Below are 26,107 nucleotides of genomic sequence, written 5' to 3'. Positions count from 1 at the left end.
TACAGGAGACTCACAGTGGTTGAGGAGAAACAGGGCAGGGCCCAAGTCTCGGTGAGTTGGAGGGTAATCTGTTTGACCCCTTCCCAAAAGGATGACAGGACGGGACAAGACCAAAAAATATGGAGCATGATGCCTTCCTCTTCGCCGCATCTCCAACACAGAGGGGAGGTCTGGGGAAACATAGCCTTTATTTTCGTGGGGACCCTATACCAGCGGGACACAATTTTGTAGTTGGCCTCCTGGTAGCAAGAATTGATAGAGGTAGCATGAGAGAGGCAGAAGATATGTCTTCACTGGTCCTGGGAGAGGGACAAATCAGATTCCCACTTAAGCATGAATGGAGGGACAAAGTCCTCCAGGGGCTCAATCAGAAGTCGGTAGACCAGTGAGAGGGATTGACGAAGGGGACTGTTTCCAACATAGATCCTTTCTAAGGGGGTAGGTTCTGTGTGGAATTCCGTGGGGGGGGGGGGAGCGCAGGAAGTGGCGGAGCTGAATCTCCTGCCATGTGTCCAATGGAGGCAGATCAGGAGAGGCTTGAGGGCCTAGGAGCGTATTCCATCCCGCGTCGTTCGGAGGTGGCAAACACGGAAGATCCCATGGCGGCGCCAGTTGCGGAAGACGTGGTCGACCAGTCCGGGTATGAAGTCAGGGTTGCCAAGTACTGGGAAAAAGGGGGAGTCCTTGGGAAGGAGGATGGAGCGGACAAGGCCTCTAGAGCAGATCCGGAGCGTGAGACCAATGGTTTGATGCAATAAAGAAGAAGAGTCTAACCATGGGGCAACCTGCAGTGGGATTGGGGAGAATGCCTGCTCAATGTAAACCCAGGGCTTAGACAGGGGTAAACCTGCCCTTTTCGCCGCCCGACAGAAAGCGGAGGGGGCAGAGCAAAGGGGGTGGGGCTTAGCGGCATTCGCAGGCAGAGAGCAGGCACGGAGAGGACCTGCTCTCTGCCTGAGCATGAGGAGAGGCCGCTAGAGCAGTGCTGCTCCAGCGGCCTCCCCAATCCACCGCTCGGTGCTAAGCCAGTCCAGGACAGCTTGTCCTGGACTGGCTTAGGTAAGCAAAAATGCTGCCCTCCCTGGGGCCCTGGCATGGCGCCGCCTGAAGCGGTCACTTCAGGTCACCTCATGGGAGGTGCGGCGCTGGGCTTAGACACTGTGTATCTGCACCAGTCCACAACTCGCGCCAGGTCAGGAGAAGAGCTGTGATATGCATGGGGAAACCAGGCATTCGCCAGCTTGTACGGTCTATAGGGGCAGTAGTGAGTTTCCTGCAAGAACACAACGTAAAGGTGCTTACCTTTGAGCAGGTTGAGGAGAACGGAGCGCTTCTCTGGGCTATGAAGGCCTCTCACATTGGGGGAGCCCACTGCTATGGAGGACAGGCCAAGTGGTAGCATAATGAAAAGGCAAGTCTTTTTCACACGCACCTGAAAGAGAGAGAGAGAAAAAAAAAGAGGGGGGTCAGCATCCTAGTATAAGACTAATGTAAAACTTTCCGCAGGGGTCATCTAGGTGGCCCAGCAGGGGCAGGGGCAGGAGTGTTTGGTTAATCAGAGAACAAGGAACGCTCAATGTAAATGTTCCACAAACAAAGGAGCAGGGTTTAGTCCGCTCAGCGTGGTTAGATGGTATCACTGTCCTGTGGGCAGGGGTTGGTGTCGTGTGGGGACACGTCTCAAGGGGCGGTTGACTGGGCAGGTCCATCTTTCGTGACGGGGGACCCGGGCGGGTCCAGCACTGGAGGATGTTGTAGGGGTGGACTTCTCTGGGTTCTCTCACGGGGGGCAGCTGAGAAGGGTCCTCTGTGGCCACAGCGGTGCCCAGGCGTCGCAGGCTGAGGGTGATCCAAGGCAAGCCAGTTCGGGATAGGTATAGGGGCCACCTCCAGGGAGGTGAATAGCTCAGGCAACTCTGCCAGGGAGTAGACATCAATTGAGGATGATCCAACACGGGCAATCAGATGAAAAGGATGACCCCATGTATAAGATCCCCCTCTATCCTTGATGAGGGCGAGCACCAGTTGAAGGGCCCGGCGCATGGCTAGCGTGCGTGTTGAGACATCAGGGTAGAGCTTGACCGAGGTGTCTTCAAAGGGCACTGAGCCCATATCCCAAGCATGCCTGAGGATGTTTTCCTTGTCTGTGAAGTAGTAAAGCCTGCACAGAACATCTCTAGGGTTAGCCGGGTCGATCAGACCAGAACACTGGACTCTATGCACCCGGTCTATCACGAAGGTGAACTCCAAGGGGCGTTGGGTTGCGATATTGAAGATGGTGTTGATTCTGGTGACCAGGTCATCTTGAGGGCCCTTTGTCGGGACCCCACGTGAGCGGATATTGTTTCTGCGCCCACGGTTTTCTTGGTCATCAAGGAGTAAAGCAATGTTCTGGAGGTGGGGCTCAGATTGGGATTGATTAATCTCCACAGCAGCAATGCGTTGCTCCAGGGAGAGCAGTGTTTGATCTGTGGCGTCAGCCCTAGTGGTAAGCTGAGACACATCAAGGGCCTGGGCCTCAGATTGCTCCAAAGGAGAAACTACGTCATCTAAGTCTGATCTGGTAGGGAGAGCTTGAATGAGGTTTCTGAGTAGTTGGAAGTCTGCAGGAGCTATGTGGGCTGCCGAGCACTGTGGTGGAGCTAAATCTGGGGACTGTGTGTCGGGTCCAGGGATGGTGGTGGACACTGAGGGAGGTGGTTGTGACTGGCACAGTGTTGGGGTCGGGGGTGCCATGTCTTCAGTGTCTAGGTTGGCGGCTGAGGACCCGGAGCGGGAGAGGTAGCTAGAGATGGATGGTGAGTGGTTGAGAGAATGGCTTGAGGTGCGGGTGGGACCTGCAGAGGTGTTGGAATGTCTTCTGGTCATGTCACAGTGGGAGATGACCATAGATGCTAATGTGGGTACACTCGTGATTTTGCCAGGGCTTACATGGGGCAGTCACACAGTTCCATAGTCAAATCCGGTATTCAGGTGTTATACCAGGGTGTCAGGGCAGCTGCAGGCCGGGTGGAACTCGCCGGGGGGACTTATCCAGGGCCCCACACCAGGTGTTGCAGGCAGGCCAGGCAGCAGTTAGGCAGGGGGGATGGGGGTGCTGGGGTACTCAGTTTGCTGCTGGATCACAGGGCCCTCTTGCTGTTGGCAGCTACAACTCTCGGCGGTCGGCTGGCAGTGGCAGGTGCTAGTGAGCAGGGGAGTCCAGGCCAGAATGTCCTGCAGGGAAGACACTGTAGGCAGGGCTTGTGGGAAAAAACAGGAGAAGTGTCCACTGTGCAGTTGTGATGTGTCCCTGGGGGTGCAGAACAGTGCATTAGAGGTAAGGGAAGTGCTGGTTCGGAGGAGGTGTAGGCCCCAAGATGGCGGACCTGGCGGCTTCTGCAGGTGTAGTAGTAGTAATCATCCAGGGGCACTGGGAGGCCGGACGGGGACAGAGACTTCCCCCTGCAGATGAAACCAGCGCCGAAGACAGCAGCTGGAGATGGATATTAAACCATGGGGGGTAGCTGGAGGGGGACATGTCTGCCTCTAGTTGCCACCAGTTTAATGTCCCCCTCCAGCTGCCCCAGTTTAATGTCCCCTCTAGTTTCTGCTAGTTTATACTGGGGCACCAGGAGGCGGACTTAATACTGTGGGACATTTGGAGGGAAACGTTATATTGTGGGGATGTATAATGTTAGGGTGACTGTAGGAGGATTTTACTTTGTGGAGCACATGGAAAAATGATTGAGAATGGGCGGAATCAGCGGAGAAGTGGGTGGAGCTAAATTGGCCGCTGTGCACATGGCCCTCTAGAACCGTTATAATTTCTCATGTGGCCCCATGGGAAAATTAATTGCCCACCCCTGCCCTACACGCATCAGACACTCCACACCTGAATCTAACAGGCTGAGATAGCAAAGGTCATAACAATAGGTCTGTAGCTGTTTCCTAGATCTGTACTACCGTACTGTATGCCTCTTGTATTCCATGCGTATGTCTGTGTATATATTGGCTGTGTTATAATTAGAGCTAAGCAAACAGTGAAATGTTCGAAGTTCGATTCGAGTAGCCGCTCAATACTCGACTGTTCGATTGAACATCGAACCCCAGTATAGTCTATGGGGAATAAATACTCGTTTAGGAGGAAACCAGTATTCGACTCAGGAGAGTCACCAAGTCCACTATGACACCCCAGGAAATGATGCCAACACACTGGAATGCAATTGGGATAGCAGGGGAAGCATGCCTGGGGGAATCTAACATGCCCAACTCACTGTATTACGTCGGGATCCCTGTCAGCTTGCGATATGCTGGAGCTGACTTTTTCCCATAGGAATGCATTGACCAGCGTTGATTGGCCGAATGCCAGAGTACAGCATTCGGCCAATCAACCTTGGTTCTGCCGGAGGCTCGTCTGTGAGGAGGCGGAGTCTAAATCGGACCAGATTGGAGAGTGCTGTGGACCGATCTTAGACTCCGCCTCCTCCAGCAGAACCAGCGTTGATTGGCCGAATGCTGTACTCTGTATGGCATTCGGCCAATCAACGCTGGTCAATGCATTCCTATGCCGAGATGTAGCAGTGCTGGCCGTTTGCGAGCCTTTAAAAAGGCTATTCAGGCACCACTAATGTTATATGAAACTACCCCCCCCCCCCCCCCCCCGTTTTAAAATAAAACCCTAAAAAAGAATATGTTGTACTTACCTTTTTCTTCTTTTTTTTCTTCTTTTTGGTAGAGTTGGAAGGGACCTCAAGGGCCATCGGGTCCAACCCCCTGCGAGTGCAGGTTTTCCTAAATCATCCCAGCTATATGTTTATCCAGATTCCGCTTGAAGATTTCCATTGATGGAGCGCCCACCACCTCCCGTGGCAGCCTATTCCACTCTCTCACTACCCTCACTGTCAGAATGTTTTTCCTAATGTCTAATCTGTATCTCTTTCCCTTTAGTTTCATCCCATTGCTTCTTGTACTGACTTGTGCTAATGAGAATAGGGTAGATCCCTCTGCACTGTGACTACCTTTCAGATATTTGTAGACTGCTATTAAATCTCCCCTCAGCCTTCTCTTCTGCAAACTAAACAATCCCAGTTCTTTTAGCCGCTCCTCATAGGACATGGTTTGCAGACCTTCCACCATTTTGGTTGCTCTTCTCTGGACTTGCTCCAATATATCGATGTCTTTTTTGAATTGAGGCGCCCAGAACTGTACACAGTATTCCAGGTGTGGTCTGACCAGGGAAGAGTACAGCGGAATAATGACTTCTCTTGATCTAGATTCAATGCTTGTCTTAATACATCCCAGAATTTTATTAGCCTTTTTTGCAGCAGCCCCGCACTGTTGACTCATGTTGAATTTGTGATCTACTATTATGCCCAAGTCCTTTTCCCCTATGCTATCACTTAGTTCTATTTCTCCCATACTATATATGTTTTTTACATTTCTGTTACCCAGATGTAGAACTTTGCATTTGTCCCTGTTAAATACCATTTTGTTCGCCTCAGCCCATTGTTCCAGTGTGTCTAAGTCCTTTTGAATACACTCTCTCTCCTCTCTAGTGTTGGCTATTCCTCCTATCTTCGTATCATCTGCAAATTTTATGAGTTCCCCAATAATTCCATCGTCCAGATCATTTATAAAGATATTAAAAAGTACTGGGCCCAGAACAGAGCCCTGCGGCACCCCGCTTTTGACTTTCTTCCAGTTCGATGTGTAGCCATTTAGTATTACTCGTTGTGCCCGATCATTAAGCCAGTTGTGAATCCACCTAACTGATTTTTTTGTCAAAGCCATACTTAATCATTTTTTCAATAAGAAGGTTATGTGATACTTTATCAAATGCCTTACTGAAGTCAAGATATACTATGTCCACGGCATTCCCTTGGTCCAACCATTCAGTGATTTTGATGTAGAAGGAAATCAGGTTAGTCTGACAAGATTTATTGGTCATAAAGCCGTGCTGGCTCTGGTTAATTAATGCCTTCCCATCCAGGTACCGAAGTAAATGTTCCTTGACAATTTGCTCAAAGATTTTTCCTGCTATCGAGGTCACACTTACCGGCCTGTAATTTCCTGGATCGTCCCTTTTTCCCTTTTTGTAGATGGGGACAACATTTGCCCTTTTCCAATCTAAAGATCTACCTATCGTGGATGGATCTACCTATCGTGCATTCGGGGTCCGACGGCATCTTCAGCCACGCCTCCTCTTCCAGCGATGTCCTCGGGTCCCGACTTCCTCCGGCGCTTGCAAACTGCCATTGATAAATAATGTCGCGGGTGCATGCGCAGTAGTAGTAGGACAACGCTGGAAGAGGAGGCGTGGCTTAAGATGCCGTTGGACCCTGAATGCCCGCCCATTTTTAAAATGGGGGGGGGCGGGGGTAGTTTAATATAACATTAGTGGTGCCTGATAGCCTTGATAAATCCCCTTTAAGTATATTCTTCCCGATTGGAATTGATGCTCGTGCAGTGAGTGTTCTAGAGCAGCGTCGTCATCTGCAGGGTAGTGTGCATGTGCAGGATTTCGGCGCAGTGCTCGGTAACCTAACTGATGGTGAAGCTACTCTGGAACTGCTGAGGGGGCCGAGCTTCATGACTGGATGGGCGTTATTTCGGAGAATGCGGCTATGCTCGGGAAATGTAGTCAATGCCCCCCGTGATTCGTGAGGCTCATTTGTTTAAATACACTATTTTATAGTCATCCTGGCAAGTCTACATATCAGAGGTTTGCTTGGAATTGTCTCTGCAGCAGGTATATTACTATAGCAGCAGTTTATCATGGCTCATGTAGGTGATAGACTCCATTTAAAGAAATACAATTATCTCGGTTTGACCATAAGAACATCATTGAAAAGGACATTTTGTTTTCATTTTTGCTCCTGTACCAGGGAGTCCCTGACTGCAGAGTTTGGAAAGCTAGAATGAAAAAGCAGAGCAGTCATCAAAGAGTTAAAACTGCTAAAAGTGTGCAAAATGTCTCTGAGAATACTGAAGCTACATTTACTGTCGATACATATACATCAAACCACGCGTGGTATATAGACTCTGGAGCTGTAATGTCCCGGTACTGCTCGTCCCATTCCCTTTAATAGTCCTTGCAGACCGAGATGGTATGGACATTTGCATATAAGGTAAAGAGATTCCTCCCCCTTCATTCCTTCTATATATTCCTATTTTCCCAGAGCCAGCACACAGGGGGTCTATTAATGTGCCATCTTGTGGATGTTCTTGTGAACTACACCTGCCTATACTTGCCATTGTAATTTGAGTTGCCAATGTGAAGGTGTGTCCATTATGATCAGGTGACCTTCAGGACCAATCAAGCTCCCTTGACTGGCCTGGAGGAGGAGGAGTTACATCCCCCTCTAGGGGGGTTGGGTACCTTTTGTCTGGGTCTTTTGTGTGGAGCCATCGAACACATGGGAAGCTGAAAATGGCAGCCAAGTCTCAGAGCACTTCCAAACAGAGATGTCTTTTCCTCTGTACTCAAGATTCTCCTCAGAGAGCGTTTTCCTCTGAAACTCCAAGCCTACAAGCACTAAAGTTTACGGACCTGTTTTATCCATACATCTGGGACGTTTACACGTATCTCTCTATTCAAGTAAGTCTTTGGGACAAATCTATATTTAAGAAGCCCATAGCTAGTCTGGCAGAATTCAAGGGTCTCACTTCTAATTGCTCTCCTACATACGTGTACCCAGTTTGTTGAGGACTAACCCCCTGGATACAGGCCATCTTTACAAGTATATACAAGTTAACTACCCAAGCAACTACTAATTAAACTATCCAAAGCATTCCTGCTCCAAGCTCCTTCACCTGCTTAATTGGACACTACCTACAAAGATCGCTGTATCTGAAGAATTACTCCATATGTACATTTGTATTACTTTGCCCTGCTAGTAAAAGAGCAACGACTAACCCTGAGATCTGGTTGTCTGTTGTCATTGTCAGATATCACGTGGGGGTGGGTAGTCGGGGACATCAAAAAGGAGATTTTGTGCACATTTGGGACCCAGGGACCCCCTGAAATCCGGCCACATCTGATATATTATCCGTGATACCAGCCCTGGCCCTCCTGAGTGTTACAGAGCAACTAGTCACATGACCAATAACAGAGACTTCTTTTCTAAGCTTGACCAAAGTAAGTCAAATAAAGTGATTATGGCCAATGGTTAGCACATGAATTCAGAAGGCAGAGGAGATGGTTACATTGATTGTCAAATCTCTCCAACTCAAAACAGAAAGATCCCAGTAAAGGACGTGCTGTATGTGCCTAATCTAGAAAATAATTTATTATCTGTGAAGAAACTCACAAGACAAGGGAATGAAGTTTCTTTTAACCCCTTCCCGTAATAGTACGGCGCTGCCGGGAAGGACTTCCCAGAAACTGTGTGCGCACCATGCCCTGCGGGTGTCAGCCGTAACATGACAATGCCCTGTAACACCCGCGGTCGGAACGGGGTCCGATCGTGGGTGTTAACCCCTGAGATGCCAGCAGTCAAACATGACCGCCAGGATCTCCGGGGCTTCGAAACATAATGGTCCCGCGATGGTTTTGGGAAGTGCCAGTGTTGGTAGTGGGCAGCCCAGCGTCTGATCAGTGACTCCGGATCTGCCCCATGCTGTCCCCTCCACGTACCTGGTTGATCCTGCCAGGAATGGAGGCTGTCAGCCCCGTGCATCTACACAGGCTGACAGCTTCCTCTACACTGCAATACACGTGTAACACGTGTATTGCAGCTACATCTAATGAAGAAGAAATCAGCAGATCACTGCTTCAATCCGCCATGGGGACAGAAAAAAAAGTTATAAAAAAGTAAAAATAAAAAAGTTTAAATAAGTTTAAAATAAATTAGAAATAAATAAAGCCCTAAAAATCCCTTTGTCCCCATATAAAATGTTTTAGTATGTAAAATAAAGAAAAATAGAAAAAAACATTACATATCTGGTATCACACCGTCCGTAATAACCTGAACAATAAAATTAAAACATTATTTAACCCGAACGGCGAACATCATAAAAAAAAAACGTCGAAAACCGCACAAAATATTGATTATTCACCACCTTTGCCTTTCAAAATGTTCAATAAAAAGTAATCAAATGGTCAGATTAAAACCAAAATGATACCAATAAAAAGCAGAGGTCTTCCCGCAAAAAATAAGCCCTCAAACAGCTCTGTCTAGCAAAAAATAAAAATGTTATGCCTTTCAGAAGATGGTGATGCAAAAATAATTGATTTTTTTCCCTAAATTGAATTTTATTCTGCACAAATAGCAAAGCATTAAAAAATAATATAAATGAGGTATCACCGTAACCGTACCGACCCGCAGAATAAAGGTAACATGTTACTTATGCTGTACACTACTCGGGAAAAAAAAAATGCTAAAAAGCAATGCCAGAATTGATGTTTCCTTTAACATCCCACCCAGAAAGAGTTAATAAAATGTAGTCAATAATTTACAGGCCCCAAAATGGTGGCATTGAGAAGTACATCTAATACCGCAAACATCAAGCCCTCATATGGCCACATTGCCAGAAAATAAAAATCTAGCTTGTACAATGTGAAGACAAAAACCCAAAAAGTCGCCAAATCATTAGGACATACAGTCCTATGAAAAAGTTTGGGCACCCCTATTAATCTTAATCATTTTTAGTTCTAAATATTTTGGTGTTTGCAACAGCCATTTAAGTTTGATATATCTAATAACTGATGGACACAGTAATATTTCAGGATTGAAATGAGGTTTATTGTACTAACAGAAAATGCGCAATATGCATTAAACCAAAATTTGACCGGTGCAAAAATATGGGCACCTCAACAGAAAAGTGACATTAATATTTAGTACATCCTCCTTTTGCAAAGATAACAGCCTCTAGTTGCTTCCTGTAGCTTTTAATCAGTTCCTGGATCCTGGATGAAGGTATTTTGGACCATTTCTTTCTACAAAACAATTCAAGTTCAGTTAAGTTAGATGGACGCCGAACATGGACAGCCCGCTCTCAAATGATCTGAAAACAAAGATTGTTCAACATAGTTGTTCAGGGGAAGGATACAAAACGTCTCAGAGATTTAACCTGTCAGTTTCCACTGTGAGGAACATAGTAAGGAAATGGAAGACCACAGGGACAGTTCTTGTTAAGCCCAGAAGTGGCAGGCCAAGAAAAATATCAGAAAGGCAGAGAAGAAGAATGGTGAGAACAGTCAAGAACAATCCACAGACCACCTCCAAAGAGCTGCAGCATCATCTTGCTGCAGATGGTGTCACTGTGCATCGGTCAACTATACAGCGCACTTTGCACAAGGAGAAGCTGTATGGGAGAGTGATGAGAAAGAAGCTGTTTCTGCACATACGCCACAAATAGAGTTGCCTGAGGTATGCAAAAGCACATTTGGAGAAGCCAACTTCATTTTGGAAACAAAGATTGAGTTGTTTGGTTATAAAAAAAGGTGTTATGCATGGCGTCCAAAAAGAAACAGCATTCCAAGAAAAACACTTGCTACCCACTGTAAAATTTGGTGGAGGTTCCATCATGCTTTGGGGCTGTGTGGCCAATGCCGGCACCGGGAATCTTGTTAAAGTTGAGGGTCGCATGGATTCCACTCAGTATCAGCAGATTCTTGAGAATAATGTTCAAGAATCAGTGACGAAGTTGAAGTTACGCCGGGGATGGATATTTCAGCAAGACAATGATCCAAAACACTGCTCCAAATCAACTCAGGCATTCATGCAGAGGAACAATTACAATGTTCTGGAATGGCCATCCCAGTCCCCAGACCTGAATATCATTGAACATCTGTGGGATGATTTGAAGCGGGCTGTCCATGCTCGGCGACCATCTAACTTAACTGAACTTGAATTGTTTGTCCAAAATACCTTTATCCAGGATCCAGGAACTGATTAAAAGCTACAGGAAGCGACTAGAGGCTGTTATCTTTGCAGAAGGAGGATCTACTAAATATTAATGTCACTTTTCTGTTGAGGTGCCCATACTTTTGCACCGGTCAAATTTTGGTTTAATGCATATTGCACATTTTCTGTTAGTACAATAAACCTCATTTCAATCCTGAAATATTACTGTGTCCATCAGTTATTAGATATATCAAACTGAAATGGCTGCTGCAAACACCAAAATATTTAGAACTAAAAATGATTAAGATTAATAGGGGTGCCCAAACTTTTTCATAGGACTGTAAGTGGCTGCGACTAGAAGGAAATGTATAATCTGTGCTAGCGTTTTCAGGGAGCCCCCATATTTAGAGCTTATTACAGAGAATACACCAGCGCTGATCCCCCCATCCGTGTCATAGGAGCTAATGGAAAAATAGAATGGGATTTGGTGTACCCAATTTACTCCGCACAGTTTACACATTCACTTTGGGGTTACTAATGCTCACTACATCACTTGATAAATTCTTTGAGGGGTGCGGTTTTCAAAATGGGGTCACTTTCTAGAGGTTTCCACTGTTTTGACACCTCAAGGGCTTTGTAAATGCGACATGGTTCCTGAAACTGATCACAGCCAGATCTGCCCTCTAAAAGCTCCTTGGCGCGCCTTCCCTTCTGCGTCTCGCTGTGCGTCCATATATTAGTTTACACCCACAAGTGGGGTACTATGGTAGTCGGGAAAACTTGCATAACAAATTGTGGAATGCATTTTCTCCTTTAACCCCTTGTGAATGTGCAAATTCTAGGGCTAAACGAAAATATTAGTAAAATAAAATCAAATTTGAAAATTTCACCTCCATTTTGTCTTAATTCCTGTTAAGCACTAAAGATGAGCGAACACCGTTCGATCGAATACATATTCGATCGAATATCAGGCCGTTTGTGGTATTCGATTCCAATTGAATACCATGAGGCAAACGCAGTAAAAATTTGTCTCCCCTCCCACCTTTCCTGGCGCGTTTTTTACACCAATAACTGTGCAGGGGAGTTGGGACAGGAACTACGACAACAGAGGCATAGAAAAAAAATCGGAAAAAGGAATTGGCGGCCGAAATCAGGTGACCTCGGATTTAGACGAATGGTGATTTTAACATTCAATTAATTTGAGACTGTGAACTATGTGACTGTGAGACAGGGGCAAATCTACAGGCAGGGTTAGCTAGGGATTACCTTTATTTAGGGGGGAATGTTACTCTTTGGAGGTCTATCTGGTCGGGATCCCTGTCAGCTTGCAATATGCGTGAGCTGACTTTTTCCCATAGGAATGCATTGGCCAGCGTTGATTGGCCAGTGTATAGCATTCGGCCAATCAACGTTGGTTCTGCTGGAGGAGGTGGAGTCTAAGATCCGTCTACAGCAGTTTCCATTGTGGTCTGATCTCAGATGTAGCAGTGCTGACATAGCACTGCTACATTGGAGAAGCGGCAGAGCTCAGCACACACAGAGCACTCCTACATCAGATGCAGCAGAGCTGAGTGTGCAGCATAGTTCAATGCACCCTCAGCACTGGTACATCAGATGCAGCAGAGCAGAGTGTGCAGCAGGTTCAGTGCTGGCCGATGTAGCAGTGTCTGATGTAGCAGTCCGATGCAGCAAAGCTGAGTGTGCAGCACTTAGGGTTGAACCAATCTTGAAATTTCAGGATCGTTTTTAAAATCCGATTTCCGATCATTCGGAGATTAGATTTTAAAAACGATCCTATTATAAAGGTGAATGTTTGTGAGTTTGTGGGTTTGTGTGTTTGTATGTTCGGATGTTTGTTCCTCAATCACAGCCAAACGGCTGAATGGATTTTAGTGAAATTTCACACACACCTACATATTTCCCACGAAACTGCAATAGGCTACTTTAAATGTGGGTTACTCACCCCAAATCGCCACCGTCACCCTCCAAACACCCCTCCGGGCTCTGCTGTACAAGCTGGCATTTTGCCAGCACTGGTCTGTCCACGCTCCTCCTATTGGTGCAGGGCAGGCTGTGGGCAGGCTATGGAGCCAGGGCTGCAGCACCATAGGTTGGGGGCTGAATGTGGGCGTGCTGATTCACCAGGGACACAGTGAGGAAGATGGTGGCCGCCCACAGGGTCCCGGAGCCGCAGCTATACCACGCTGCCTACACACATCGAGGAGGAGAAGGAGAAGGCTGCTGTACCCCACACTACACATACAGCAGTGCAGCGGGGGAAGGGGATGTCCCGGGATGGGGGGGGTTCCGGGGGAGGGGGGTTCCCGGGGGGGAGGAGGTGTCCCCAGGTCGGTACATCGTACCCCGTGTAGTAGCTCTCACCTTTGGCTCTCTCCTCTGCTCCTGTGTTTCCTCCGCTCCACACACTTCTCCTGCTGCCTGTCTGTGTCCTGTATGAAGCACAGCAAGGTCCAGAGTCTGGTTGCTATGACGCCGGGCCTGCTCTGCTACATAAATGCCACAGGGACCAGCAGAAGCAGTATGTGCAGGCAGCCAGCAGAGGGAGCAGAGGAGAGAGACAAAGGTGAGAGATACTACACGGGGGACGATGTAGGGGGTGGGGGCAGGGATGGGGGAACATGAGACTGGACAGCAGAGATGGGGGGGCAAGACACTGGGGGCACATGAAGTGAACTGGGGCAGAGAAGGGGGGACATGAAGCTGGGGGCAGAGATGGGGGGACAAGGTACTGGGTGCAGAGATGGGGGACAAGATACTGGGGGCAGAGATGGGGGGACAAGATACTGGGGGCAGAGATGGGGGGACAAGATACTGGGGGAAGAGATGGGGGGGACAAGATACTGGGGGCAGAGATGGGGGGGACAAGATACTGGGGGCAGAGATGGGGGGGACAACATACTGGGGGAAGAAATGGGGGGCAACATACTTGGGGCCGAGATGGGGGGGGACAAGATACTGGGGGCAGGCCCTCTCTGGCCACAAGTAGAGGGGCGTTGGGGCCACGGGCCGCACTGCAGGTGGTTTGCACAGGCATCAGGGTGCCGCCGCCGAAGTCGCGGGTTATAGCTAGTTTGTTTATATGTAAGGCAACAACTACAACTGCTGTGTTATATGATGAGACATTCTGTCTGTGTCCATATGGTTAAGTTGTTAACAAAGTTCGGCTGAAAAAAACAAACCCACTCACAGATAGGATGTCCCTCCCCTTTTTCCTGTGTGTGTGTCTCTCTCTCTCTCCCTCCACATGTCATGGCTGCAGGAGCTGCTACAGTCTCTCCACAGAACTGGATTCTATAAGTTGTAAGCTGTTTGTTGTGCTAAATAAACGCACATTGTTTGCTACTCAAGTTAGACTAGGTGCTGGTTAATACCGCTGTTGACATTGCATATCTAAGTTTACACTATTAGTAAATCTGTGTGATCTGCTCAAAGGGATTCCCACTGAAAAGTTTGTTCAAAAAAGTGGCCTTGTTCTGGTGAGGGGTTGTCTGCTCATAGAGAGGCATAAAGAATAAAAGTCGGTTTTAATAAAATCTCTCTTTAACTACTTCAGTACCGGGTAATTTCTCGTCCAGGACCAGACACATTTTATATTTAGTAAACGGAGAAGTGCTCCAATCCCGGTGGAGATCCAAGGGGCAAGCATTGAGATTGTGAAGACCTATAAGTACCTGGGTGTGCTCCTAAATAATAAACTGGACTGGGCTGATCACCTGGAGGTGCTGCACAGAAAGGCTGCATTCACACTGTGTAACATGCCACTCATTCTGACACGTAAACACGTGTCAGAGTGAGCTCTATAAAACAAAATCCCATTGAGTTCAATGGGTTCCTTCTCACGCGCGCTACCCATTGATAATGGTGATTTATGTAGATAAACTGTTTTCCCTTAGTCATAACAGCAGCACAATGTGGGGTATTTCTGCCCCTGCGTGCTGGTAGGACAGATGGAATATTTTAATCAGCAATTAATTTAAATATGCATGACTAGGCCCTATAAGAGGGCACAGAGACCTCCCCCCCCCCCCATGTTAATACAAGAGTATAAGATGAATAATAGGGAGAGAAGCCTTGTGCTGCTGTTATGACTAAGGGAAAACACTGCCTTCTTCTCCGCCCATGTAGTTGCGACCGCCCTCATGGAGTGAGCCCTTAGATAACCTGGAGGAGAAAGACCTTGGAAGGAGAAAGCCAACTGATGGCTTCTCTGACCCATTACGAAATCGAGGATTTAGAAGCCTTCTGGCCCCTCGATTTCCCTGCTAAATTAATCAGGAGATTTTTCAGATCTCCTGAAAGCTTCCGTGTGTTCTAGGTAGATGCGCAAGCACCTACCCAAATCAAGTGAATGAAGCCTCACCTCCTCAGGCGAGGAGGGCGCAAGAAAAAAGACTGGCCAAGATATAAGCTGATTTATATTTGCCAGTGAAGGGTCTGAATTCCAGAAAAAACTTAATTGTACCCTGTCCTCAAAAATAGAGGTATAGGGTTCCTTGGAAGAGCGCACCTAAAGCTCTCCCACTCTCTTGGCTGAGGTAATTGCAAGCAAGAAGGTCATCTTGTAGGCCAGGAACTTCAGATCCACCTGATCTAGTGGCTCAAATGGGGAGTTCAAAGACCCAAAAGGACCGTCCTCAGGTCCCACTGCTGAACCGGAGCTGAGACAGCAGGTCTGATGCTCGTTGCACCCTTTAGAAAATTACCAACTAAAGGGTGTTGAGTTAAATGCCAGACAGGGCTGCCACGTGTACCTTCAAGGTATAGGGGGCTAGTCCTCTGTCTAGGCCGTCCTGTAGAAAGTTGAGTCGGGTTGTCCTGAGGTCGACTTCTAGAAGCCCCTACATTTGGACAATACGTTGGAACACCTCTGGGTTGAGGGACCATTCTCCTGATACGGTAATACCTCGACTCAACCGATTCGCTACTATGTTCAGAGAGCCCTTGATGTGAACAGCGGTCAACTGGGTCAGGTTCATCTTGGCCCAGGCAAATATCAGATTTGTCACTTTCAGGAGAAGTCTGGACCAGTTAAATCCCTGTTTGTTTAGGTACAACACTGACATCATGTTGTCTGTTCGCACTTTGACAGCCTTCCCCTTGAGGTATGGGGCGACGTGCATCAGTGCTAGGTATATAGACTTGAGTTCCCTCTGATTGGAGGATCCCTCTTCCGAGCTGCTCCAACACCCTTGAACAGTCCTCTCATCTAAATGGGCTCCCCATCCTGTTTGGGATGCATCCGTTGTCAACAGGGTCCACTCTGGTTGGACCAAGGACCTTCCATCTTTCAGGTCTATCCACCCTCTGAGGGAAAGATGAGTACTGGGAGAAAGGCAGATCTTCCTGTGCAACCCCTGTGGAGACCTGTTCCAGGCGCTCAACGCTTCCGTCTGAAGGGGACGCAAATGCCATAAAGCCCAAGGGACCGCCTTGGCTGAGGAAGACATCAGGCCAAGGCACCTCATGGCGGTTCTGATAGATATCCGCCGAGTTTTGTAGAGGAAACGGGTAGCCGCCTGCCTTCTTAACTTCCTTGGGCTGGAAAATGAGATCTGCAGAGTCTCTGAGTCCAGAAGGAATCCTAGAAATTTCCTCCGGGTGGATGGAATCACCTCTGCCTTCTCCCAATTGATTAGCCAACCTAACCTCTGCAGGAAGGTGGTGGCTATCAGAAGATTACATTTTTATAAGCCAGTCATCCAGATAAGAAACTATGAACAGGCCCTGAAGCCTGAGAGCAGCGGTGACTGGAGCCACCACCTTGGTGAAGGTGTGAGGAGTGGATACAATGTCGAAGGGTAGAGCGACAAACTGGTAATTCTCCCTGTGACCAGGGATCTGGATGGCAATCCTGAGGTACTTCCTGTGTAGTTGAACAATGTGTACTTGCAAGTAGGGATCCTTTGAGATCTAGAGTGACCCTCACCTCGCCCAAAGGAGGGACTTTTCCCAAGGTGCCTTTCTGAATATACTCCCAAATCGAGTTCTCCAAGATGGATTGTCGAACAACAGAGAGAGGGCGAGATGACACGTAGCGGTCTAGAGGTGGCTGAGATAATTTGATGGCGTAACCTCTCTCAATCACTTGAAGTACCCAGGGGTCTTGAAAGAAAGTTTGCCACGCAGGAAGAAAGTGGGAGAGTTGGCCTCACACAGGGATGTCGGCCACAGGGAGTGAGCACCCATCAAACGTTAGGCTTCTTCTTGAGGTTGTCTCTACTAGAGATGAGCAAGTACTGTTTGGATCAGCCGATCCGAACAGCACGCTCGCATAGAAATGAATGGACGTAGCCGGCACGCGGGGGGTTAAGCGGCCGGCCGCCGTCAAAGCGGAAGTACCAGGTGCATCCATTCATTTCTATGGAGCGTGCTGTTCAGATCGGCTGATCCGAACAGTACTCGCTCATCTCTAGTCTCTACCACGACCATGTCCAGAGTCTCTTGGCGGAATCCTGAGCGCCTACCTGACTGTGGTCAGGCTCCCCAAGGCGAACTTCGAGGCTGTGTCCGCTCTCCAGGGCCTAAGCCAGAGGGGTCTCCGGGCGGCAGTCATACAGAGCTAACCAACACCGCTCAAGGCCCGCTCCTCACCAGACAGACGGCCTAGCAGTAGACTGGAAGTGGGGCAAGCGACTGGAAGTAGGCCGCAATATCCTGCCACTAAGGTAAGTGGTAAGTAAGCCAGACTAGGCTGCAAGTGCGGCTGGAACTAGGCCGCAAGTGCGGCTGGCACCGCCCAAGTCCGCCAAAACGCAGACTAACCGCAAGCGGGCGGAAGCCTAACCGGATCAGGCCGCACTGTGGCTAACTGACCAGATAGGCAACCCGCAAAACTGAACTTTCTTCTCTCATTTCTGCCCTAGGCAGAAAATCAAAGAAGATAAACAAAAGAAAACGGACCGGGACCTCGTACACAGGCCGAAGAGAGGTAACAAAACCCCCAAAACCCGGTCAAGGAGGACACAAAGTCCCCCCCACCTATCCTACCGTCCAAAGGACGGAAAAAAAAAACGTGGGGGGAGGTCTTTGTGCCCTCTTATAGGGCCTAGTCATGCATATTTAAATTAATTGCTGATTAAAATATTCCATTAAAAAAAAAAAAAAAGTATAGGCCACAAAAATACCTCTTGTCACCACAGGCCTGCCAGGAATAAAGGACTGTCACAAACACGCAGGTGTAATTTCAATTCAAATATTTTATTCAAATTGTCAATGAGTTTAAGACAAAAGAACCCGAGGTGAGCTCTCTAAGATTTAAGATATGAATTGGGGGTAAAACAATCAGGAAAGAAAAATATTTTTTGTGTGTATGAGTTTTTAGATGTGCAGCTGGAGATGACTTTTGGTTAATCATACTTTTCATGTGTATATTAAAATGGCTTCTCCCCTGTGTGAGTTTTTTGATGTCTAACAACATATGATTTCTGAGCAAAACATTTTCCACATTCTGGGCATGAAAATGGCTTCTCCCCTGTGTGAGTTCTTTGATGTTTAACAAGATCTGATTTAGAGTTAAAACATTTTCCACATTCTGAACATGAAAATGGCTTCTCCCCTGTGTGAGTTCTTTGATGTTTAACAAGATTTGATTTTGAGATACAACATTTCCCACATTCTGGGCATGAAAATGGTTTCTCCCCTGTGTGAATACTTTGATGTCTAACAAGATAAGATTTTGAGATACAACATTTTCCACATTCTGCACATGAAAATGGCTTCTCCCCTGTGTGAGTTCTTTGATGTTCAACAAGACTTAATTTAGCAGTAAAACATTTCCCACACTCTGAGCATGAAAATGGCTTCTCCCCTGTGTGAATTCTTTGGTGTCTAACAAGATAAGATTTTGAGATAAAACATTTTCCACATTCTAAACATGAAAATGGCTTCTCTCCTGTGTGAGTTCTTTGATGACTAACGAGATGTGATTTCCGAGCAAAGCATTTCCCACATTGTGGGCATGAAAATGGCTTCTCCCCTGTGTGAGTTCTATGATGTTTAACAAGATGTGATTTCCGTGCAAAGCATTTCCCACAATCTGGACATGAAAATGGCTTCTCCCCTGTGTGAGTTCTTTGATGTTTAACAAGACTTGATTTAGCACTAAAACACTTCTTACATTCTGGGCATGAATTAGAAGAGAGCTCTTTCTTCTGAATGGCTGAGGGTAAATCTGGGGTAATGGCATGTTCTTCATATGGATCTTGTATGATACCATCAACCTCTTCTTTATAATCTGTAGATATCAGATGTCCTTCTGAGCTCCCGGTACAGTCATCTGACAAGAAGAAAACGGATTTTACCAATATTATATAACATAACCTTATAAGTATATTCCCCACTGAGCAAACGTCAGTAATATGGCCTATTTTATTAGTATTTACTGTGCTGAGACTGATGTCAGTGACAGTCTCAATGGCAGATACCACCGCTGCTCTAGGTCACTGTAGAGGTGCTGGTAGTGGATGAAATAAGTGGGCCCACCCAGTCACAGCACTAAGGAAAAGGGGTGGTGGCACTTACACTGATGAGCAGAAGGGTAACAATGTTTAGAACTTCTGACTTTCAGCCTCCATATCTCACCTATGCTTTACTGTCATTGAACAATTTCTTAGACTCTCAACATATGCTTGAGGTCGTTGTCCTGCTGGAACACTGTGTCGTTCTTTTCATATCCATGGTACTCAATTGTACAAAGTAACTCATCTTGTAGGATACTCACATATAGCTCAGCAGTGAGACCACCATCAATCCTTGTAAAGTATACAACCCCTTTGTCTGTGAAACAACCCAAGATCATCAGGCTTCTTCCACCAAACATGACAGTACCTTATTTTCCCAATTTTAGTCCCCTAGTACCTTAAAAATTTCGGATAAATTTGCACCCATCAGAGTCCAGTCTATTGACTTTCATCTTATCACCGCAAATCACCTATTTCCAATCTTCTACTGTCCACTTTTTGTACTTTTTTTGCAAACTTGAGCCGACGCTTTTTATGACTATATTGGGTTTGAGGCTTCCTCATCTTTCAGGCAAACATTCCAATCTTGTGTAATGTCTTGTGTTTTTCTCCTGTCCCAATCTGGCCACCAGTCACTATAATGAAACCCTTAAAAATGCATTGGATGAGGTGGCTCCCCCCTCCACTCGTAAAGTCCCACAAAGGAGGCAGCAACCCTGGCACACGCCACAGACACAATTTCTTCAGCGGTGCTCTAGGTGTGCCGAACGTCCTTGGAGAAAATCACGTTCACCTGCAGATTTCCTCCACTTCAAATTTATGCATAAAACATATAGTTCTGCCCTTTACCACGCCAAACAAGACTACTTCATCGCCCTCATCTCTTCTCTCTCCAGCAACTTTAAAAGGCTTTTTGAAACTTTTCACTCCTTACTCACACCCAAGGTGCAGACACCATTCACAGACCTTAGTGCCGATGACCTTGCCACTTATTTCCATGATAAAATTGATAAGATCCGTCAGGAAATTACTGCCCAAGACCCAGGTGGCATTGATCCCATCACCTGTGCCAGTCGTTACATTGGCTGCCTATTCATTGTAGAATAAAATATAAAGTTATCTCCCTCATCCACAAGGCTCTCCATAATGCCGCACCTCCATACATTTCCTCCCTCATCTCTGTCTATCGCCCAACCCGTGTTCTCCGTTCACTCAATGAGCTAACACTTACATCCTCTATTATCAGAACCTCCCACGCTCGTATACAAGACTTCTCCCGAGCTGCACCACTTCTCTGGAATGCTCTACCTCGGACAATAAGATTAACTCCCAATTTCTACAGTTTCAAATGCAAACTAAAGACGCATCTTTTCAGACAGGCCTATCACAATTTCTAACCCTCCTCTGTCCCCGGTTCCACATTTCCTCACATGATATGATGTCATCTCATGCTAACTTTATAGGTCCAAGCTCCATCCACATGTTAAAGGACACGACTGTTGACGGCTCATAAAGTTTTATGTTTGTGTAATGACAGTGACCTCTATTACGAAAGTGTCTGACCTCTGCATAAGCAACGCCGCCCCTGCTACCTCTTGTGTCACCCCCTCTACCTCATAGATTGTAAGCTCTTGCAAGCAGGGCCCTCAGTCCCAGTGTGTGAAATGAAAAAAAGGCAATGGTGCCGCACACTCACAAATTTAGAAAGTGTGGTGCAGACGTCAAAGGGTCCTTCGACCCCACAATCAGATTAATCAAAAAATGTTGTCGCACACACAGGTTTTGTTGCCAAAAAGGGAAATAAATTTATTTACAACATTGTGTACATCATTTGTTGTGCCTTTGGACATAGGGGTCGCAGTAATATGAAAAAGACTAATAGATCACAATAAAATTTTGTGATCTATTAGTCTTTTTCATATTACTGCGACCCCTATGTCCAAAGGCACAACAAATGATGTACACAATGTTGTAAATAAATTTATTTCCCTTTTTGGCAACAAAACCTGTGTGTGCGACAACATTTTTTGATTAATCCCATTGTGTGAAATGACTTTGTAATGCATCTTCCTGTCTGTATTTGAACCCTACAAATTGTACAGCGCTGCGGAATATGTTGGCGCTATATAAATAAAATTTATTATTATTATTATTATTATTATTATTAATGCACGTTTGTGATCTCACTATTACAAAGCATACGAGCCACCTGCACTGCCATGTTTGTCACTCCACAACGGATAGATCTTGTGGTGAGCCGACTTACTGACTCTGATATTTTGCCTGCACATTCACCTCTTGTCTTTGGAATGAATGGACGGACTTTATTTCGTATTCTTCCCACTGTCATGACACTTAAATGATGTAGTTTGGCAACTTTCTTGGCCCAGAGACCGCTATCGATGAGCTGGATGATGTTTTTTCTCTTTTCATGGAAAATCTTTTTCACGGCTGATACTTGATTTGAACCAGTGACCTTTCACTTGGGAATAAAACTAATAAGTCTCTGAGCTATTAGGGAATGTGAGAACAGGTTGTACTTTGTAGTATACAAGAGGAGCAAAACAGTAACAAAGCAGTTACATGAGAAGAATCTGCATAACTAATCATATGCTAAATAACCAAGATGATTGTCTGTAGAATGATGGGAGTCTCACATTCCGAGCTGTAGTAGATGGTGAGATGTGGAGCCTGAAATTCGCAAGTTCAAAACCTTGTTGCCCTTTTGCTCCTCAGTGTGAATAAGGGATATACCCAGAATTGTGACCCGATGTATTCAGCTCACTCGAGTGCAGAACTCGTACACTGACCTGTAACAACATGTATAGATTACAGATGTAACAGGAACGGTCCTATCACTCAAATGAAGCTTGAAAATGGATGACAGGTTTTGTGCTTGGGTGTCAGGAGATACATACCAGCAGCAGTGTCAACAGATGGGGGGGGGGATATTTTACTTCAATTAAAACAAAATGTATAATTACCAATATTTAATTACCAATAACACCCAGAAATCACTGCAATAACTGCTAAAGGTGTATGGGTGTATTTATTAACCCATCACTAGCACTAACACACCTTTATAAAAATAGAAAAAAACCATTTTCTGGCCGGAAAACCCCTTTAACCAGATGCGGCCTGGGGATCAACCAAAAATGGGAGTCGCCAAAGCCCCTACTGACCCTATACGATTCTATTTACACCATCCATGTGACAACCAAAATGACTCCCGCCCTTATAAGGACAGTACCCAGACTTGCCCTATGTACACATGACCCTGTATGACCTTATCCCTATGCGTATTTCATCATGAGGACACGTGGTGGGTTATATCCTCTAAGTGGTCACACTCCTCTCTGAAACGTAATAGAAGAAGTAGAGCTTGGAGATCGGGTTAGAACATGCTGCCCGGTGTCAGTGTAACCTCTACGTGTAGCATCTAATGTTGGCATGTTTCCGCCCGGGTTCCCAACACACCTTTCCGGTGAGGTACAGCTGGTTTTTGGGCTTGCTGAGAATATTTATGGCCGATGTATCATTAGTTCTCTGGCTCACTTGTTGGCTGTAGTAAGCAGCACACAGCGGCACTTTACACAGGGAGTGCATTTATTATGTCTCCCTATTACTGACCCTAGCAGAAGTTTTTAGTTTCTTTTTCACCAAACAGGGCGGGGGAGAACCTACTGCCTTTAATTGGGAGTCTTTTTGGCCACGCTAGTTAGATCCCCTGAGGAGTCCCGATGTTCCTGTGATGAAATAGGCATAGGGAAACAGTCATAATAGGTGATGTGCACATAGGGCAAGTCTGGGTATGGCCCTTGTAAGGGTGGGAGTCATTTTGGGGTATCCTATATATAGTGTAAATAGGGCCATATAGTCATCAGGGGTTTTGGCGAATCCCATTATTGTTATTATTGTTCAAGGCTCTGTCCTCTCTGGGGACACTACTGCTAATACCAATTGCTACCCCCAGCACACAACACGTCATCCACTTTGAAGCATCATCTGAGTGATTGTGGTGGTTCGGTGATTTTAGAAATTTAGGCCTTTTTGGGGCTACTTTTCTGATTAATAATGGTGCACAGCAGGTTACTATACTTTGGTACATATTGCGGCTTGGTTACACTGGTACAAGTTATCGGCTTCCTTTTTCCTTAGAGCGGTGACCGGGCCGCTGACAGCACCAGCACTGTTCTGATGGCGGCCCTGCCTGTCCCTGGTAGATCACCTTGCTCACGTTACATAAAGGACATTCATCACAATCTCATTACAATTTCTGCACCTAGAGTAGTTTATCTTATCCCAACAGAACCCACATTTAGGACCGAACATCAAGGCCCTTATTTTGTACTGCTAAGTCCAGGCCTCTGACTACATTACTAGTTGTCCTGTCCTGATATAGATCGTCTTATCTGGACGTCTCTTCTAAGATTCCAAAGTGAAATAAGTCTCAGAGCCCAAACCTCAGGAACACAATCCATGGCTGCTTAAATATGGCCACTTATGTGGAATAATACTGTATGATGCCATAAATCTTACTGTATTACACCCCATACACACAATAGAATCCAAACCACATCTGCTGGATTTCCCAGCGTGAACTCACCGCGGATCTGCTGTCCCATACAGTATGTAGTAGGGTCTGTGGAGTCACAAGGAAGCAGGGACTCCTAGCGTCATAGATCACTAAGATACGGGGAGTCCTGGAGTGTGGACAGAGTTCAGGCTGGGAAATGTGACTGATGTACAGACCAGATTTTCTAGTTCGGATTCCATAGTGTGATTGGGGTCTAAGGTGAGGGTTACCTGTAGGAATGTCCTCCTCACACTCCTCATCACCACTCACATAGGGCTCTGTAGTAGTAATAGTGCTCAGATCTTTAACCTGATGGAAAATCTGTAATACAAATAATGTAGATGTCAGCAGAGAGTACAGAGGGGAGAATCGATTCGTAATGAGTCAAATTTGAGACCAATATTACAAATTGTTCGGTTTTTAACTAAACCAAATACTATGTGATTCCGAAGATGATGAACTAAAATGGCCATGACATGTATTGTGCAGTGAGAATACAGAGCAGACACATGTGTGACATCCAGGCATCACATGACATCACCTGACAGCCAATCAGCCAATAGTGAGTGGTAGGTGGAGACTTTGCAATGATGATGTCACACAATATAAGATACACTGGGAAGGAAGAAGAGACATTATATGATAGTCAAGGCCTGGAACAGACGTGTTATTCATCACTGCAGGATCCAAAGCAATTGCTCCATTTTATACTGGAAAACAACTGCAATAGAACTACAGAATAACAGGAGCGTCAGTCTGAGCAGCAGAATACGGTGAATGACTACTACATGCAGAAAACCACAGACACAAGGACGTCACAGCCCGTCTACAGATAGATGACGACTCACTGACAACCACAACACTCTCATACACATGTATACTATCAGATACATCCGGGGTTACTTGTGTCATGGAGAGAAATTTGTTAAACAGTCTATTTGATTCTTCATTCCAAACGTTTTCATAGTCAGAAGATTGAGAGAAGGTCCAGACAACATGTAATGTCTATGGTCAGCTTTATCCTCCATCTCCACCTCTCATTACACAAGTATAAACCATCTAATACTGCTGAATAACCCAAGACTGACCACAAGGACGTCACAGCCCGTCTACACATCATAGGGAATATCTCCATCTACCTGATCATCATCCTGTGGAAGAAGAGGACTGGGACATCTCTCCGGTGTTGTCCTCTTACTGGATCTACCTGTAGGAAACACAGACAGGGACTGAATTCATTCTGTACATACAAATAATGGAAGTCCATGTGTATATAGTCATGTCTATTACCTGCTGATGTGAGGGGCTGGTGGTCCTCCATCATCACCTCCTTGTACAGATCCTTGTGTCCTTCTAAATACTCCCACTCCTCCATGGAGAAATAGACAGCGACATCCTCACACCTTATAGGAACCTGACAACACAATGATACAGTCATCACCCCGACCCCTCCAGTTACTGTATAATGTCCCAGCATTCCCAGCAGTGTCACCTCTCCAGTCAGCAGCTCCAGCATCTTGTTGGTGAGTTCTAGGATCTTCTGTTCATTGATCTCCTCCTGTATCAGGGGGTGAGGTGGAGGCCCCAGGATTGGGCTCAGGTGTTCTCCATATCCTTCAGAAATATGGGCCTGAATGGACCCACTAAAAGTCTTCTTCAATACTTCAAAATCCTGGATATGGGGAGACACAATAATAAATCTCACTACATACATGTCCAGAGTCCATCACCTCTCCAGTCATATCATCTGTTATTACTAGAGATAAGAATGATGTAATGATGACATCATCAGAATCTCTCACCTCTCCAGTAAGCTGGTAGATGATCTCTAGGGTGAGATTTAATAGACTTTCCGCCATCTTGTTCCTGTCTCTTTCCATCCTTGATGGATCAATCAAGAATATTCTCTTATATAGAAGATACTGAGAGGATTCTATATTGTAGGAAACTGAATGGAGAGAAGATGAGACAATGTAATCACTACACGGAATCCCATGGAATAAATAGAAGAGTTGAGTCCCATTATTATCACCACCTCCTACTTCTGAGGTCGGCAGCGTGTAGCTCAGGAAGGGAGTGACTTGTTGTGGGCCGGCTTGGTGGGTATATAAGGTGTGTGGTAGGCAGAACAGAATCTCATTGTTGACTCGGGTAAAGGGGACGATTTATCAGAGTTGCACAAGGGATGATTATTGGCTGTTGGGCCAAGGGTGACAGTATTT

At 46.2% G+C, this 26,107-nt stretch overlaps 1 protein-coding gene across 1 annotated transcript in view; it reads right to left on the bottom strand.

Annotated features, from left to right (window-relative positions):
* LOC142189686 (uncharacterized) overlaps nucleotides 1–25,818 on the bottom strand; it is a 292,843-nt gene extending 267,025 nt beyond the window's left edge. Inside the window, exons 1-6 of the mRNA XM_075262246.1 lie at nucleotides 25,688–25,818; nucleotides 25,378–25,557; nucleotides 25,176–25,299; nucleotides 25,001–25,092; nucleotides 24,116–24,206; nucleotides 18,288–19,125 (exon numbers count right to left, since the gene is read on the bottom strand). Of these exons, the coding sequence (XP_075118347.1) occupies nucleotides 18,288–19,125; nucleotides 24,116–24,206; nucleotides 25,001–25,092; nucleotides 25,176–25,299; nucleotides 25,378–25,557; nucleotides 25,688–25,765 (1,403 nt within the window). The 5' untranslated portion in view covers nucleotides 25,766–25,818. The remainder of the gene's footprint in view (nucleotides 1–18,287; nucleotides 19,126–24,115; nucleotides 24,207–25,000; nucleotides 25,093–25,175; nucleotides 25,300–25,377; nucleotides 25,558–25,687) is intronic.
* Nucleotides 25,819–26,107: the final 289 nt, after the last annotated feature.

This window comes from Leptodactylus fuscus, chromosome 1, assembly GCF_031893055.1.
Source record: "Leptodactylus fuscus isolate aLepFus1 chromosome 1, aLepFus1.hap2, whole genome shotgun sequence".
Taxonomy (NCBI): Eukaryota; Metazoa; Chordata; class Amphibia; order Anura; family Leptodactylidae; genus Leptodactylus; species Leptodactylus fuscus.
This window is presented reverse-complemented; position numbering and strand designations above follow the sequence as displayed.